Here is a 19315-nt window from a genome sequence, read left to right on the forward strand (position 1 = left end):
GCAAAGCAATGCCACGAACCACGATACAAACATAACTGCGGAAGTTTGGTTCTTTGCCTACTCAATGAAAATTGGCAGAACTAATACACATCCCTGTAGTTTCTTTTGTTCCCTCAGAACTTCATCCAAATGGGAACTCACTCGCCAGAGTACGGTACACAAATTGTCGATCCATCTAAGCCGAGTCTGTAATGTTTAAGACTTGATACAACAGATAAATACACTGATTTTGCTTACCATCCCTTGCATACTCCGGAAGTAGGAAAAGGTTTCTACAGTTTGTTTCTTACTTTTAAAAACAACCTCAAGGCAACGGCAAGATTAAACTTGCGTACTGGCTCTATAAGGTGGGTATAGAATCCTTCTTAGGCTGGCAATAAGTTTCGCCTTCCTCACCAACCAGACCAGGCTCCTTCAATCTCCTCTCATGGTAATACTCAAGCTTTATCCAATTGAGCTTCCTTCTCCTTGACAATACCCTCAATTTGCTGCAACACCCGCTTCTCACCTACTCTAACCCTCACGGCTATCTCAAGTTTGTAACCAAGGTTTCCTTCCTGAATTAGCTTCTCGTCCTGCAAGTCATTGCATTTGAATGGGGGAAAGCATAGAGCAATTAGGTGGGATTTGCTTCTACAGCTTTCAGGAGAAAACAAAATAACCTGATCTAAGAGTTGCCAAACTTTTTGCAGCAGAGACAAAAAGATTATGTACAAATGTGATCATTGACAGAGGTTTTAGCGCTTCATTTTCTTAGACTTCCCTACTTTTAGTTTCACTGGGCTTAGATCGGGAAATGTGAACGCTCTGCAAATACTAGAACTGTTAAATGACTTGGCTAATTCCAACAATCTAAAACATTTTGCCACATTTGGCATTGAGACTAACAAACATGAGATTATCATACCCTTAGCTACCAAAAAAGTTTACTACCATGATTGATTTTAGGATAGAGACGACATGCTAAAGAACTCTCAGCTAGGCCATTTTAACCCTGTATGGTTCAGAGAAGTCCAACCAAACCAATTCCCCAGGAGAAACCATCCTAACAAAAATTACCCAAGTGGAAATCAGAATGTTACATGTACCTGTTCAACTGTGGTGCGGTAGCCTGAAAGAGTTGATTCACAGGCATCTATGACCATCTTGCATACCAGCTCCTCATTCACATGACTAACCGGTAATTCGAGAGTTTTCCAGATAGATTTCTTGTAGACAGGTTCCAGGAGGAATGCATCTGTTTCTTGAAGTGCCACAAGCCGCAGATATGGAAGAATTGCTGGTGGAAGAGGACGGTCCATAAAAATATCTAAGTATGCTGTCTCACCCAAATCATTGGCTGCTGCAATATCAAGCTTCTCCCGATGGAAGGGGTCCGACTCAGATATGTTGAATGTAAGTGTGTACGAGTTGCGATTGGTATTTGGTTCCACAAACCCATAATAAAAAGCCAAGTCAGCATTGCTCTTCTTTAATCCATACTGGATGAAAACCTGTCCCAGGATTCTGTTAGTCACAATGAATGGTCACAAATCACTGCCCTACCGGATGAGGCTTGTGCAATACCATTTCTGGGTAATCAAATGAAACTTTCTCGACCTCTGGGGATTTCTCGACAGGTAATCAATTTGTTAATTACTACAGTTCAATTAGGTTAAGATTCATTTCTCTGTGACTGACAGGGAAAAAGATATGCGGTGTGTTGAGAGTGATATCATATTCGTAATATGTCAAGTGGATCATCAATTACTGAATAAGTTCAACAGGCTTAAGAGGTTTACCTGCTCACCCTCTTTGACAGGCATTGTTGACTTCAAACAGAAAAGGAGGTCCCAAGAAAAAAGACCTGCTGGTCCATTAATCTCCTCTGCATTATCTTCTCTCGTTATGCTAGCGCTGTGGTTAATCTGATGCACAGAGATAATATGGAATTCATAAATTTTCTGGCAGACTGATTAAGCCCGAAAGAAATGCAGACAAGTTCATTATCGATTTAGAATAGGAAAGATCGATTGACTTACTAAATCCACAAGTGGAAGCATAACAAGTTGGCCCCTAAGGTGAAAGAATGCCCTTGATCTCAGCATGCCAAATGCCCAAAGAAACCCATCCAGCGTAATAGAAGATGGAAACAGCTGCTCATGCCGCGATATGATTTCTTCTTTTACTTTATGGTATTGACTCTCTACATGCTCTTTCATGTCCCTGGTCATCCGCAATAGTAAGGTTCCTGGATGATTCCACGAAAAAAAAAAGGTTCATCCGTTGATATCCAGAGACAAGGCAATTAAACAAAGGCACATAGAGCAAGGGACGTCTCTGCAAGCTCTTCTTCTGACCTGCCCTGGAACCAGAAAACAGAAGCACACAACTAACCACCCCACAATCTTAGACTATCCAATAGAATTAATAACAAGTCTTAAATTTTTTATAGGATTCGCAAAGCAAACACGAAACCCACCAATACAATGTCGAGTCGGTTCGCTCCGGCAATATATCAATATAGAATCGCCACGGCGAGTTGCCCCTCATCTTCTCCCTTATCAAGAGGAGAGAGACAGCCACCCAGGGCTTCAAATCGGTGCAGCAATAGCCAATCTCTGAAGCAGCAACGGTGTCCGGGTTGATCCACAAACTCCTGGGGACCTTCACGACAACTTCATCTTGAGCAATGTCTCACCGAGCGACGAGGCAGAGGCCTTCGGGAACGTAAGCCGGGCGAACCGGGCACGTCGAAGAGACCACGCCCTCCTCGGCGAGCCACTTCCAGAAGGTCCGGACGGAAGGTGGCAATGGCGGATCGGACTCGAGGGGGTCAACATGGAGCGAGGAGCGAGTAGTTGTGGAAAAGAGAGGTCTTTTGAGGGTGGTCTTGAGGGGAGACAAGTGTTTGAAGGATTTGAAATGGAATTGAGGAGGGAATGAAGGAGAGGGTGGAGAGACGGAAAAGAAGACAGTGGACATTTTTGTGTTGTGGATCGTGTGTCTGTTTTCTTGGATAATGTCCAGAACCCCGAGCGCGCGCGCTTCTGCTTCTTCGTCTCCGTCTTCTGCTTCGTCGCCGTCGCCGGCGCCGTCGAGCTCGTCGTTTCGCTGGAAGAGAGGCACGACTTCGCGGAGGGGGAGAGAGAGAGCAGAGCGGACGTCGCGAGAGGGAGGCGGAGGAGCGTCGGCAGCGTCGGCATCGGCGTCGGCGTCGGCGTCGGGTGGGGGGCGATGGAAGCAACCAGCGGAGGCGGAGGGGAGAGAGACAGAGAGGAGAGAGAGGAGAACGAGGAGAGAGACGGACCAGGTCCTCCCGCGCGAGGCGCGAAGAAAGAGACTCGGAAGAAAGAAGAAACCCTCAGTCAGCCAGTCCGAAATTTTTTCAAAATGGCGCCTGACACGAGGACACGTGTCGTCCTCTGAGCGCCTTCTTGTTTGCCAGGCTAAAACGTCTCACGTACCTAATATTTTCTCACGCCGAAGAATGGGAGGGCCTAACCTCTCCCCGTCGGCTGCATTGGGGCCGATATCTACCACAAATGCATACCTGTCATCTTATCTCGCAGAGGATGAGTTTTCCCTCTGAATTTGAGTGATTGCAAAAGAACAAAGGGTACGGCGCGCGCATTGAATGACCGAAATCGATGGTCGTCCCTCGGTTCCAAGTAAAGTACAGCAATCAAGGCATCTCCAACAGTGACACTGATGGATATGCATGATAACCATGTGTCGTGTGTCCCCTACGTCGTGGACTGTGTTCGCTTTCGCCTGAAACGAGACTTTGAAAGGTCCATGTCTCGGCCATTTGCTTGTGTTGTGTTTGGTAAAAACTCGAGGAGAAATGGAGACGCCCGGTTCTGCGGAAAAGGAAAGCCAGATTTCACTCTCCATTGAAATCCACGATTTTGTGCTTCGTATTTGCTCAAATAGGTTTAGGATTTCCACATTATTTCAGGAATCGGGTGAAAATTAGGGTCAAAAATTGAATACGAGAGGCGATGAATTGAAGATTGGAATAAAGAGAAAGAGAGACGCGAGTGATGTGAAGATTCTTTTTTTTTTCTTTTTTTTTTTTCGGTACAGCACACAAAGGCTTTTTTCCCGATCAAAGGAATGAATCTTGCATCTCTCTCTTTTCGCGTCCTCGCCCTCCGAATCCCAATCACTCGGTCTTGTGCCCAATCCAAAACTCACGTTCAACCGTGCATTTTAACCTTAAATAATATTTGCGGTCTAACTTTCTATCTTTGATTTGTTGAATTTCTTCGACAATCGACATTACATTATGAAGATGGATTAGCCGTTTGTGTACATCGGTGACAAAATATACAAATTATTCAAACTCGCTCCAAAAGGTAAAAATCTACTCTTTTTTTTGGTAGAAAATAGGACTTTCATTTCATTCTGGAAAACGAGAATTACATGGAAATGATAAGTTGAAATCAGAGCATAAAATATTCCAAAGGGGTTGCGGGGGTTCACACTTCCAAGTTGAGGGGAGGGTTTTTAGGTGGAAAGCTTTTGCTATCTAGTCTGCAGCGTAATTTGCATTTCTCAAACAATAAACTACCCTCACGTGAGGCATTTGGGCCAGTATCTGTTGGCATTCTTGGACCAAATCTTTCACAGCCCATGGGTTGTCTATCTGGCCTAGTAGTGCATCCACAACCGTGTGGCAGTCAGTTTCACAAAGTCTTCTTCGGTTCGTGTACTTTCTCCTCGTGCGTCTCCTCCCTCTGTTTCAGCAGTCGCAAGCCATGGAGCATCGCTAGGGTTTCCACTTGCATTGGTGAAGCAGCATGGACGTCTTTGGCGAAGCCCTCGACGATTATGCCCATGGAATCGCGCAAAATACTAGCAATCGAGCTCAGAGGTTCTCCTTTCGCCCACGAACAATCAACATTCAGCTTCAGATCTCTGCCTTCCAGTTCCTTGTTTTAACTGCTGATTCCCCTCCTATCTTCTTCTCTGTGCTAAGTTGATGAGGGGTTTTCTGCCCTTTTTTTACTTCGAGCAGGGCCAGCAACTGTCTCAGGTTTTCTGCTACCAACAATCTGAAGAGTAGTTGACTGAATGGGGGTTTTAGGTACATACTCCTCTTCCTCTTGAGTAGAGATGATTTTGCCATAGAAAGCTTCCCAATGAGGACTCATTTCCTATACCTCCGCTTTGAGCTGAGGTCTATGTTTCCCTGCCCTATTTTCTGCCCATTCTGTTTTCTCATATGAAATTTCTTCACAAAACGAGGCATAGTGCCCCAGTCTTCCATAGGAATATAGTTTCTAAACTTGTGCGTACTTTCAATCAAAGTCCCTCCCGCTTCAAATCTAATTAATTGGAGTTGCAAGTCCGGTCGGAGGCATCATGAGCCCAAGTGGGAAAAACTTTTGTCACCATGATCGTGGACTATCGACCAATGCCAAACTCTAGGATTCTTACTCTTGACCAGGCCAAGTTTGTTTGCACTCCCCGGAGGTATGTCGACTTCTTTTCAGGGCACACCAAAGGAAAAAACCTCGTCATTCTTTAACTGTACCTGCCTGCGAAGGTAAACCTTGTCTTTGGCCTGAAAAAGAGACTATGGTCGCTGTTGCTCGGATGCGCGAATGTCTAGCGTATGCAGAAATTGCCCTGTACATTATGCAAAGTGAAGTGGTTTTTGGTACCGACCGATGGGGTTTAACAGAACTCACAATAACAGAGTGGTCTAGCAAAGAAAGGGACGGTTGTGTTGCCCATTGTCCGAGGCTCTTCTTTTCAACCACAATGACTAACCAATCTGAACATCCTCATCCTTCTCGTCAAGTTCCAATCCGGGTCCCTGAGCCGTCTTGCTTATTTGCTCATGTCTATCCTCAGAGGCTCTATTTTCCAAATGGCCATGAACATTTTTCCGCATTCACTTTTCAGTAATCACTTCCGAATCAATCTCGACTGCAAGTTCCTTTACTACTTAGCTTGCTGGGACTTTCTACGATGGGTTATTGCCGGTGCTTCGACAACTTCAAAATTATCATATTTCACACATCCTATGCTAGCTTGGTGCCCATCCTTCCTCTACTCAGCAAGACATTGGGATGGCATGCTTCATTCCTAGCCGCTATTCCATTTGCAGCTTCTAACGGATCAATGCCCACTATCAGTTTCACCATTAATCTTCTTCACGTCCTTCGTTTAGTTACTCTCGGTTTTTCATTTATCTTCCTTCTTGTCAGATGCTCACTTGAGTTCAACTACGACGCATTTTTCACTACAATATCTAGAGCGTAACGAGACATGGCCTTTGATAAGTTGCAGCTTTTTAGGAGATTAAATGGCCTCAGATCTGCTTTTTTTTTTTTTTTTGGGCAAAAGCATCGAACTGTGAACGCCTTTGCGAATGCCTTCTTTCTCATATCTTCCTGTTTTTGAAATGCCTTGGGATGTTCCGCATATGGCTTAGGAAGTCTCGCAGGAGATGCTCCGCAAAAGTGAGCGAGTCTCTTAGGTTGTTTAGGTGGCTTGATACGAACTCACAACCTCTAATTTGCTGTATTGATATCCTCGCGGATGTAGAAAATTTAATCAATAATGAAAAATAGATCCATATATAATTGTAAAACACCAAAATCAATAAATACAGCGGAATTAAAGCATACCTATTTGAGCCATTGCTTCACTTGAAGAAAAGTATATCACTCTGATAATTAGGGATCTATCGGAATGTCAGATCTTCATCTCTATGACCTATTTCGATATAGCAGCTTTCAATGGGATTAAAGCAACTGATAGGTATAACCTACCATTTTATAGGCTAGAGAGGGGACCTAGCAAACCCTAATCAGCGTGTCATTTGGGCCTTCTTTCCCATTACTAGCCAGTCAAACACAATTGCCTACACTTTCTTTGCTCAACTAAGCCCGTTATCAATAGATATCAATACCCAATTCAATTAGATCACTTTAGGGTTCAACAAATATTAGAATATCCATTAACCCGATTATTTAAAATAGAAAATCAATTAATTAATGTAAACCCATATTATAGGAAATTTCCAACATTCTCCCACTTGGGCTACATTAATTAACTTATTTTATTTTGAAAAAGATTTTATATTGAAAACGACACTATCGGGTTAATAACTGAAAATTTTGTTTTATGTGGCCACAATTTTTAAAAAATAATATTCCAATTACGGCATCTCAAAACCAATCCAATCCTATATAACCTCAGTATAGGACTATGGAAATCAATGTGTTAAGAAAAAAACCATTACACAAGATCTTCCATAATCACATATAATAAGTATTATATTTTCATGGATCATGGGCCTAGTAGTGTAGTAAGAAATAGTGCCAATATGTGATCAAAATATACACTATTTCTTATCGGTCCTCAATGCAATTTCTCAACAACATGAAACTGTATTAACGCAATTTCTAAACAACATGAAATTGCACAATTATGTCACAATCTAACATGAGATCTCATAATCAGTGACATCCAGTCATCTTTAAACTAAAATTTGTTTAAAGATACTGTTTTATACTTCCATTTCTTAGTCAATAGGAGAAAGGATAACAGTAGAATCAACTTCCATAATTAATTTCGAATTAGTTTGCAGAGAAGTAACCACTATGTAATAGCATAATAGAGGTTCCAATGAGGTTCACTAAAAAAAAAAAAAATTCCAAGAGCTATATCATAAATAGTGTATCATCCAGCTAGCCAAGTTCATCAATCTGTAAGCAGTACCCATGATTACCATTAATGGAATTCGTCTAAATTTCATTGAAAAAAAAAACTGATCTTGAATCCGCCACAAACAAGGATATGAAAGCACACATCAATCAGTACACTATGAAATAGCTAGTACGAGTACCTAGAGGGGGGTGAATAGGTATATAAAAAAATTTCTCGAAGCTTGCACGATATTTAAACAATTAAAGAATTTGCAACAGTTAAAAATTCAATCGCAAGACCGAGTAAAGGAAAGAGAGAATTGAACACTCGGTTTATAGTGGTTCGGCTTGATTCAAGCCTACGTCCACTCTTCTTTTTCGCACGATGCCGATTGGCTGGATTCCACTATGATCAAAGAGTTGTTACAGTGTTGATCTTCCTTGATTTCTAGGTGTAGATGATCTACCACACTCGCTCAAGGCGTTACCAAGTATAAACACTCGTGTACAATTTCGCTCGTCTCGACTAACAATCAAGGATCTTCGACTGGAATTTTTCTATCGATCACACACTTAAAACAACTAGAACATCTTCCTTTTATATTCCTTCATGCCATCATAGCCGTTGGCACTTACCAAAGGAATTCCTCCAATCTACCCGTTGGACGGAATCAATCAAGAAGATCATCCGAGCTATTTAAGGAATCGATGATAGCCCATCAATCCCGTTCGCCCATACAATCGGGATCTCGGTTTCAAGAATAGAATAATCCAAGATTATTTCGTCGACCATCGGATCTTCAATTGATCTTAGATAAGAATTAAAGAATCCGAAATGATTATCCAACCAAAGAATCTATTCCAGAGGATAGAATCAAATCCTCAACCATAAACCTCGACTTTGGATTTTCTTCAACACTTTGGATTAGAAAGACTGTCGGTGAGAATAATTTTGAGTCTTGAGTCTTGAGTCTTGAGTCTTGAGTCTTGAGATAACAAAGTCTTGAGACTATAAAAGCTTGAGACTTTAACTATCGATATCCGGACTTAGACTCGATAGAAATGTTTTGTCGCTTCAAAATATTCTAGAAAGATTTCTCCAACAATCTCCCCATTTTTGATGGTGACAAAACTTTCTTGAAGATTTGAACAACTTTGACCCGCAAAACATTTCTCAAGCAATATGGCTAACTCATAAAGATTAATAAACAACCGACTCGCATCCACAAAGAAATTGGTTAGTCTTTCATGAGTAATACCATGTAACAATACTTGATATAAATGCAACCAGTCAAGCATCAAAATCCACAACCAATTCGAGTCTAACACTCAAGTTCAAGTTCTCAAGTCATACTCAAAAATAAACATAAACACAAAAGTCACTTCAAATAAAGTTTTAAAATAATGTTTGTTCAAATTGGTTCTCCCCCTTTTTGTCAACATTAAAAAAGGGTGAGAAAGGAGTCATGTCCGCTTGGGAATGCGCACGATCGGAAATCCCCAATTGACTGGACTACTCCTTCGAGCTTCTTCGGATCTTCTCGCAGATGAGCTACCTCTTCTCTCTTCGCATTGGCTTGAAGTTGCAGAGCAAGGTCTTTGTATTTATCTTCCAGAGAGATCGAAGATGCTTGTCCAAAGATGCTTCAAAGCTTGGATTTCACAAATCCGAATATATATCGATTACGCATTTCAGAAGAATATTCATGATACTACGAAGATCTACAGAATCATCCGTCGTGTACCGGCATTGGCTTTCTCGGATGGTGTGTGTGCGAACGATGGCGCTTCCGAACGGTCAGCAGATTTGGAATCGTCGTATCATCTTCTTCGGTGCAATTGAGAGACCCGAACGTCTTCCGGGTCTTCGGAGATTGTCTTAGATCTTCAGCAGCATGAGGTGGAGACCTCTCTTGCTCGCTAACTCCCCCGTCTCTAGGACATCGAAAGGGGAAGAGTGATGATCATGCTCTTGATTTCCCTTCTCTCAGTTATCAGACTGTTCTTTTCTTCTTCCTCAACTTCTTTCTCCTTCTCTCTCTGTTCTTCTTCTTCTCTCGCTCCGCTGAAGTTCCGTCTCAGAGTCGGAGCGAAAGTCTCAAGTTGAAGCAAATTCAACTTCTCTCTTAGGTTCAAGTTGATGGAATCCAGAAGTCAAAATCGACACTTCTAGGGTTGATTACCCCTCTTTTCAACAGATCGTAATACACTTTTTTCCTGATCCTTGGATTTAAACAAATCCATCCGATTTCCTTTCACCTTTGCCGCCACACCCATTTTAGGTTTAATTTCAAGGAACATTTTGTCATCATTGTTCCCGTCAATCAGATTTTGTCCTGGCATACGAGGATCTCTTGGAATGTTCGCAAGTGCTTCCTCTGCTTTTCCTTTCGGGGCAATTCCCCATTCCTCCATTTTCTTCAGAAAAGATACTCATTCCCATAATTTTTGTCCTTAAGGAAGTCATCTATATAGTTCAATGGAGTACTGTGCTTTTCAATGCACGATAAAGAGTATACAAAAAGGAGGGCTTTTGAACTCTTACCGGGTCGGCATCCTCGATTATCTCTTCTTCCAGTTGTGACTTGCACTTTGTGGGGCGGGGAGATGCTGAATGACGTGGAGGAGAGCGAATCGGACTCGTCGCCGACTTGGTAAGTCTTCTTCCTCGGTGAGATCGAAATGTGTCGGTCCCTTCTTCATTCTTTGTGGTCCCCTCGTTTGCGATTCTTGATGATTTCCTCGAAGACGACATCTTTCTTTGTCTATTGGAGGATTCCTTCACTTGCTTTCCCAAGAAAAATGACCACTTTCTCGACGATGAACAAAGAGTAGAAACAGTATCGAGAGGAGAGTGCTTTTTAGGGTTTTGAAAATTGGGGAAAGGAAAAAAAACTGTATATATATAACTCGGTTTTTGAAAAAGGAAGTTCAATCGGTGCAAGGAAAGTGAACGATTACTTCTTTTCAAAATCGATAACGCCAAAATTATTAAACAAAAGATCGTACCTTTTCGAGTTAATTATAACTAAATGACAATTAGTACCTTTTAGATGAAATACAACTTACGAGTCTTTAGCCATGAATGTCCGAGTCTCGGGACTTAGAGTCTAAGAGATCGAGTCTTAGAGTTGGTGAGTCTCTAGACTTTAACTTCTTCAAGCTTCAAAATGTTGAGTCTCGAGCGGATAAAGTCAAACTGATTCTTCTCCAAAGGCTTTGTGAATATGTCCGCTAGTTGACTTTTTGAATCAACAAATTGAATCGAGATTTCTCCATTTTGAATATGATCTCTAATAAAGTGATGTCGAATCTCAATATGCTTTGCTCTTGAATGAAGGATTGGATTTTTGGTGAGATTTATCGCACTTGTGTTGTCACATCTCGATTTCGTGCATGAGTCTTCAATGCCAAAGTCTTGTAGCTGTTGTTTTATCCATAGAATTTGCGAACAGCAGCTTCCAAGAGCTACATACTCGCTTCGTCGTTGAAAGAGCTACGTGCTTTGCTTCCTCGAAAACCAAGACACCGTTCTATTTCCAAGTAGTTGACAAGTTCCGAAGTGCTCTTTCTATCGACTCGCAACCGGCTAGATCTCGCATCTCGAGTATCCTAAAAGATTAAAGTCTCCCCTCTTTGGATACCAAAGACCGATGCTTGAAGATGAAGCAACGTATTTGATAATTCGTTTCACGGCAATGAGATGTGATTCTCTAGGATCCGATTGAAACCTAGCACGAGATACAAACACTAAACAAAATATCAGGTCTAGAAGCAGTAAGATAAAGAAGTGAACCGATCATGCTCCTGTACAGCTTTTGATCTACTTTCTTCCCTTCTTCATCCTTGTCTATCTTCTGAGAACATGACATTGGTATGTCGATCTTTTTGCATTTTTCCAATCCAAACCTTTTGACAAGATCATTCGCATATTTTTCTTGATGGATGAAAGTTCCTTCCTTCATTTGTTTCACAAGCTCGAGGTGCTTGCTTTAGACCATACAGAGCCTTTTTCAGTCTGAAGACTGAGTCTGGCTTCTTTGGGTCTTCAAATCCGGCGGTTGTTCCACATAAACTTCCTCATGGATAAATCCATTTAGGAAAGCACTTTTGACGTCCATTTGGAATAACCTGAAATTTTTGTAACAAGCAAACGCAAGTAATAGACGAATAGCTTCTAACCTTGCAACGGGTGCGTAAGTCTCGTCATAGTCTATTCCTTCTTCTTGCGTATACCCTTTGGCCACGAGTCTCGCTTTGTTTCGTACGACTTTTCCTTTTTCGTTCATTTTGTTCCCGAATACCCATTTGGTTCCAATAATGCTTTACCTTTTGGTTTAGATGTCAATTCCCGGACATCATTGATTTTGAACTGTCTTAGCTCTTCTTGCATAGCTTCGATCCAGCTTTCATCGATAAAGCTTCTTCTATGCTTTTTGGTTCAATTTCGAGATGAGAGCCACAAAGACACTAGATTCTTCATGCCTTTTTGATCTGGTGCGGATTCCTTCATTAAGTTCGCCAATAATAAGATCTTTGGGATGACCGGATTTGTGCTTCCAGTTACGGGTTGATGATCTCTTTCTTTATTTGATTCTCCATGAGCGTCTTGATGATGGACTTCCGAATCTCGAGATGCTTCTTGAGATGTAGACATTTGAAGATCTAGAGCGGATTCGATCTCTTCGTCACCGAGTCCGGCCGGATTCATCTTGCACCGAGTCTTGGAATTTGACATTCATTGATTCTTCCTGACTCGGCTTTTTTTGTTGTAGACTCGTAGGCTTTGCTTGATGTAGAATATCCAAGGAAGATGCTTTCATCTCGATCTTTCTTCAAACTTACCAACTCGATCATTTGCATTTTTCAAAATAAAGCATTTGCAACCGAACACATGAAAGTATGAAACAATAGGCTTCTTACCTTTGAACAATTCATAGGGGGTTTTGTCAAGAATAGGTCTTAGAAAGACTTTATTTATAATATAGCAAGCAGTTGAAACAGCTTCAGCCCAAAATCGTGAAGAAATTTTACTTTCAATTAAAAGTGTTCTAGCCATTTCTTGAAGAGATCTATTCTTTCTTTCCACAACTCCATTTTGCTCGAGTATACGGAGAGGAAAATATGTGATTAACACCAGATTTATCACAGAATTTCGTAAAATCTTGATTTTCAAATTCACTTCCATGATCCGTTCTTATACTAGAAATAGCACATCCTTTTTCATTTTGAACCTTTTTAGCAAACTTTTCAAAGTACGAAAAGGTTTCGATTTATTTGCAAGAAAATATACCAGGTAAAACGAGAGTAATCATCTACAATTACTAGACAATATTTCTTACCTCCAATGCTCGGGTTCTTGTTGGTCCGAAGAGATCCATATGAAGCAACTGTATTACATGATTAGTAGATACATGATTTATTTGCTTAAATGAATTTCTTACCTTTCCTGAATGCATGGAGTGCATAAGTCAGACTTTTGGTATGGCAGTTTAGGTAGACCTCGAACAAGCTGTTTTGAAGAGATTTTGGCTAATTGCTTCTTGTTGATATGGCCAAGTTTTCTGTGCCATAGAATTGCTTCATCTTGAATTGAGATTAAGCATTGTTCTTCATTTGGCTTTACATCAAGGAGGTAGATGTTTCCATGCCTTCGACCCATGAAAGACTCGAGTCGAATCTTTGCTAATTCCAGAACATATGCCTTCTTGAAAGAAGATCTTGTAACCAGTATCACACAATTGGCTAATGCTGAGTAGATTGTAGTTGAGTCCTTCCACTAGAGAGACATTGCTTATTGTGAGATTTCCAATTTTCGCAATTCCGAATCCCACAATACTTCCTTTGCTATTTCCTCCGAATGAAACTTTTCCACCATTTACTTTAATAAGCTTTATGAAACATTTTGAGCCTCTTGTCATGTGTCTTGAGCATCCGCTGTCAAGATACCACTTTACCTTCTTTTTGAGAGACCTGCATTCAAAAAAGAGTCTCAAGCTTTCTTTGGTACCCAAATTTTCTTGGGTCCTTTCGTGTTAGTAGGATGAGCATTATTAGGCCATACTCTCTTAATAGGCTTCCAAACCATAGGACACTCTTTTTCAAAATGATCCTGACTGTTACACTTAGAACACCTTAAAGCATTTCGACCTACAGGCTTTACAAAAACTCTTTTGAAATGATTTTTATAAGCCTCTCTCGATGGTCTTTTCTTAATTCTTTCTTTTACTTTCGGAAAATCAATCAAAGGGATTGTTTCAGCTGTCATACCTAGACCCGACTTATTAAAGTAAGGTCTTTGGATTGAAAGGACTTTTTCAAGTTTTTCGGACCCTATTGAAAATTTCTTTGAAATATTTGATAAATCAGTTTTTAAGAAAGCATTTTCTTTTGAAAGATTGTCTTCACTTTCTTTAAGAGTAGAAACATTCAAGTCTAAATTTTTTACCTTTTCTTCTAAAATGTTTTCCTTTTGTTTTAAAACTGAGTTTTCCTTTTTAAGTTCGGAAATCCTTTTAAGAGAAGTCTTAAGACTAAAACATAACTCATCAATATATTTAGAGACTTTGACAGGGGATTTTATAATCACTTACCTCAAATTCACTGTCCGAGTCCGATCCAGTCCGAGTCGATTGCGCCATTAGACACAAAGTTGGCATATTCCTCATCACTCTCTTCACACTCGTATCGCTCCAGGTTTCGGCTTTAAGAGCTTTTCGAAATTTCTCAGCTTTTCCTCTTTTCTTTTCGAAGAGGACGGTTGGGTCTGATGTGTCCCTTCTTTTACATTCGAAGCAAACTACTTCTTTGTTTGGTTCCTCATCATCAACAGACTTGGTCCGTCTGTCTCTCGAGAACTTTGTTTCTTTGGGATGAACCTTCGCCTTTTCTATTCAGTTTTCTGAATCTTCTTATCATGAGGGCGAGCTCCTCATCATCCATATCATCTTCAGAATCTGCATCATCGAATCATCATTTGATTTTAGTGCAATAGATTTCTTACCTCTTGGATCTTCGTCTTCATTAATTCGTTCCACTTCGTAAGACCGAAGAGTTCCAATCGTTCGTCTACGAGATAATGGCATGATTCTTTGCGTCTCTCTTATTGAAGTCTTTATATGATTCCAATCCTTGGAGAGTCCACGTAGAAGCTTGTTCACCTTCATGGGATCAGAAATTTTTTGTCCTTGGTTCTCAAGACCATTGACAATATCTCGTCAAAACGACTAAACATGTCAGTTATTGATTCTCCCGGTTTCATTTTGAAGGATTCATATTGACCAAGAAGAATGTTAATTCGGGTCTCCTTCACTCGACCGTCCCTTCATAAGTGATATGTAACCTGTCCCAGACTTCTTTTGCTGTGACACAAGAAGATATTCTGTTATATTCAGTTGGTGACAAAGCACAATATAAAGAATAAATTGCTTTAGCATCGAGTGCTTGTCTCTTGTTTATTTCTTCTTGAGACATTCCGCTGGTTTCAACGGTTTCTTTTCCTCTTTCGGTGATTGATGCAGCAGCGGGAGTGATTCCTTTTTCCACTACGTCCCATTCCGAGGATCCTTTGATCGTAGGAAAGCTTTCATCTTGTTTTTCCAGATGTTGTAATCCTTTCCATCGAAGTAGGGAGGTCTGGTATTGCTTTGCCCCTCCATCAGCCCCGGTGCTAGCATACTAGCCATGGATCTTTTACTCTGAAGTAAAACACTTCAAACAAAGTAAGAACACGGGCTCGATACCAATTGAAATAGCTAGTACGAGTACCTAGAGGGGGTGAATAGGTATATAAAAAAATTTCTCGAAGCTTGCACGATATTTAAACAATTAAAGAATTTGCAAAGTTAAAAATTCAATCGCAAGGGCGAGTAAAGGAAAGAGAGAATTGAACACTCGGTTTATAGTGGTTCGGCTTGATTCAAGCCTACGTCCACTCTTCGCACCGACAGCCGATTGGCTGGATTCCACTATGATCAAAGAGTTGTTACAAAGTGTTGATCTTCCTTGATTTCTAGGTGTAGATGATCTACCACACTCGCTCAAGGCGTTACCAAGTATAAACACTCTCTCGTGTACAATTTCGCTCGCCTCGACTAACAATCAAGGATCTTCGAGACTCTGGAATTTTTCTATCGATCACACACTTAAAACAACTAGAACATCTTCCTTTTATATTCCTTCATGCCATCATAGCCGTTGGCACTTACCAAAGGAATTCCTCCAATCTACCCGTTGGACGGAATCAATCAAGAAGATCATCCGAGCTATTTAAGGAATCGATGATAGCCCATCAATCTCGTTCGCCCATACAATCGGGATCTCGGTTTCAAGAATAGAATAATCCAAGATTATTTCGTCGACCATCGGATCTTCAATTGATCTTAGATAAGAATTAAAGAATCCGAAATGATTATCCAACCAAAGAATCTATTCCAGAGGATAGAATCAAATCCTCAACCATAAACCTCGACTTTGGATTTTCTTCAACACTCGGATTAGAAAGACTGTCAAGTGAGAATAATTTTGAGTCTTGAGTCTTGAGTCTTGAGTCTTGAGTCTTGAGATAACAAAGTCTTGAGACTATAAAAGCTTGAGACTTTAACTATCGATATCCAGACTTAGACTGATAGAAATGTTTTGTCAGCTTCAAAATATTCTGGAAAGATTTCTCCAACACACTAGCCGCTAGATTCCAACATATGTGAATCATTAAACGCGAACCTACACGAGAAGCTGAAGACGTTCAAGCCGCTCAGCCCTCAAACCTGAATTGTTCACGCGCCCTCCAGTCAAAGCAAAAGCTACTGCACAACGAGGCTCAATCCCATGAATTCAGCCCAAATCACACCAACACCATCTATTCCAGCAGAAGCAAAATAGAGGGCCACGATTCACCAATGGAAACCCATGACAGGTCCCACATCAAGCACTCTTTCGTTCGTCAGATCCAAATGTTAACTTTCCAAAATTATTTAAGGTCCAGATGATTGTTTCCTCAAGCTAGACCACTTTTGCTAGGTTAATAGCACCAGCCCCATGATGGGAGAAAACTTCTCCCACAAGCTAAAACATAAGCACTTAACTAAGTACCTCCACATGTTAATTGGAACGGTAGCACTCTTTGTTTTATTGTATCTCATCAATCAGACTTCACTAGTCAGTCTAATCCATTAACCCTTTCTCGAATTTCTGCAAGAAAGATGAAGTATCCATGTACGCAAAAGCATTATTTGTCCCAGCATACAAACTCGGCTAATTTAACTAGGAGTAGACGTCCTAGACTAGCCATGGTGGAGCACTCTTGTCTGCTAGGACATTTGCATGCTCGAGTTCACAATTTTCCTTGCTAATTAGTGGAATAACAAACTTTTTTTTTTTTTGGTAATGGTAAGAATATATTACTGAGCTTAGGACAAATGTACAAACGGCGCCAAAAACTTACTCTCTAGCTGCATAAAAACAGGAAGAGAGGAAGGGGGCTGCATTCAAGCCAAACGGCAGTACAAGAAAAGAAAACACAAAGCAACATGCACAACAACTCCAACCAAACCTCCACACACACTAGGGGAAGACCGCTGAAAAGTGCAACACCCGACAGCTCAAAACACCGGAGGATTAACGAAAACTGACGGGTCAAAACCCCAACCTCTTTGAAGGCGACGATTCCTTGGAGTGTCAAGGACATTCTTATATGTAATGGCCTTATCTTTGACCAACTTAAACAGGTGGTTCTTGAGGGAAGAAATAGCTAAGGTATCTCCTCGAAATATCATGTCATTCCTTTTCTTCCAGATTAGATGACACAAAGCTCCAAAGGAAAACCGAGCGATGCTATGAAAGAAATCCTTACCCGTTAGAAACTTCATAGCCCAGTAAAGGTTGTCCACCCAAGTGCCATTTCTCCATGGCAAATTGCATCTAGAAGCCCAAAAGTAAACTAGAGTAGCTAAGGTGTTGCATTCGAAGAAAAGGTGGTCAATAGAGTCCGGCTGGGACTTGCAGAAGATACAGACCGAGTGATCAATCCTGCCAAAAGCAAGAGTGATCAATCCTGCCAAAAGCAAGAAGACGCACTTGCGTCGGCAAATGGTTCTTGATGATGAGCCACATCAAAAATTGAAAACGAGGGGCCAAGGCCCCATCCCAGACAAAAGGAGCCTAGGGGACTCGAATCTTCCTGACTCTAATGGAGTTCCAAGCAGAGGCCACAGAAAACGATCCCGAAGGGTCTACGCGCCAAACAAACCGGTCATAGGCCGAAGAGAGGGTCGGAAATGAGAGACCCCAATCCTCCAGTCGTAACGGAGGAAGTAGCCGCATGAGAGTAGAGAGTCGCCACAACCGCATGCACGGGAAGGTCCGGGTCATTCAAGAAGGAGTCGGGGACCGGTGAATAGAGAGGGCCACAAGGCATCCAATTGTCGAACCATAATGAGATTGACTGCCCATTCCCAACTTCCCCCAAACGACCGCCTAAACCCACTACGAAGTTGAAGAATTTTCTTCCAGCCCCAAGAGCAAACAGACGGTTGAGGGGCTACCCAAAAATTATGTTTCTTTAAGAAATTCGAATGGATCCACCGACACCACAAAGATTCTTTGTCTGTAAAGAGGATCCAAATATATTTAAGCATAGAGGCTTTGTTGCAGTCCTTCACAGACCGTATACCCAATCCTCCTTCATCCTTAGGCACACAAACATCCAACCAAGAAACTTTAACCCCCCCCCTTATTGAGGGAGGAGCCCTTCCACAGAAACCGGCGAAGAATGCTTTCAATACCTAAAATGACCGAGGACGGCAAAGTAAACACACTAACCCAAAAGGCTTGAATCGAGTGGAGAACTGACCTTATAAGCTGGAGCCTCCCGGCAAACGATAAAAATCTATGAGCCCAAGAATGAACTCTAGCCGTAATACGGTTAATCAATTGAAGGCAATCCACCTTTCCCAACCTTGATGAGATTATCGGCACACCTAGGTAACAAACCGGAAGTTTCCCTTCTCGAAAACCAAACTCTAAAAGGATACTATTCCGCAACAATGGCGTCCCACCCGACAAGAAGATATCAGATTTACTCTTGTTGGGAATTAGTCCACTCCATGATGAAAAAATGTCCAAGCTTCTCTTGAGAATTACTGCCGAATTCCAATCCGCTTGGCAAAAAGGAAAACATCATCAGCAAAAACAGATGAGAAAGCTTAGGAGCCTTGCACCTCCAATAGAACTTGAACTCCTTGACAGAAGTCTTTAGGTTCAAAATCCCAGAGAAGATTTCCATAACTAATGTAAAGAGATATGGTGACATCGGGTCTCCCTGCCGAAGACCTCTACCTCCAGGAAAGAATCCGTGGAGCTCTCCATTAATAGAGATCGAGAATCTGGGTGTACGCACGCAGACCATAATCAACCGGATAATCCACTGAGGAAAACGGAAAGCTTCAAGAGTAAGTTCCAAGAAATCCCAATCAACTATATCATAAGCCTTGCGAAAATCTACTTTGATCGCACATTTTGGAAGATATGGGTCAAGGTGGAATCCGACAAACAGTTCTTGAGCAAGCAAAATATTATCTCTGATCCTCCTTCCCTTGACAAACGCATTTTGAGACGGGCTAACAAGATCCTGAAGGACCGCTGCAATCCGGTTGGCCAAAATTTTAGTGATA

General features: G+C 41.4%; 1 protein-coding gene across 1 annotated transcript; it reads right to left on the reverse strand.

Annotated features, from left to right (window-relative positions):
- Window positions 1-36: 36 nt before the first annotated feature.
- On the reverse strand, window positions 37-3166 carry LOC104422322 (ribulose-1,5 bisphosphate carboxylase/oxygenase large subunit N-methyltransferase, chloroplastic). Its single transcript, XM_010034614.3, is given in 6 exon segments — window positions 37-445; window positions 447-575; window positions 1089-1493; window positions 1782-1907; window positions 2022-2230; window positions 2462-3166. Coding segments are annotated over 5 exon segments (957 nt in total). The 5' UTR covers window positions 2214-2230; window positions 2462-3166; the 3' UTR covers window positions 37-340.
- Window positions 3167-19315: the final 16149 nt, after the last annotated feature.

The sequence above is a fragment of the Eucalyptus grandis genome, chromosome 10 (assembly GCF_016545825.1).
Source record: "Eucalyptus grandis isolate ANBG69807.140 chromosome 10, ASM1654582v1, whole genome shotgun sequence".
Taxonomy (NCBI): domain Eukaryota; kingdom Viridiplantae; phylum Streptophyta; class Magnoliopsida; order Myrtales; family Myrtaceae; genus Eucalyptus; species Eucalyptus grandis.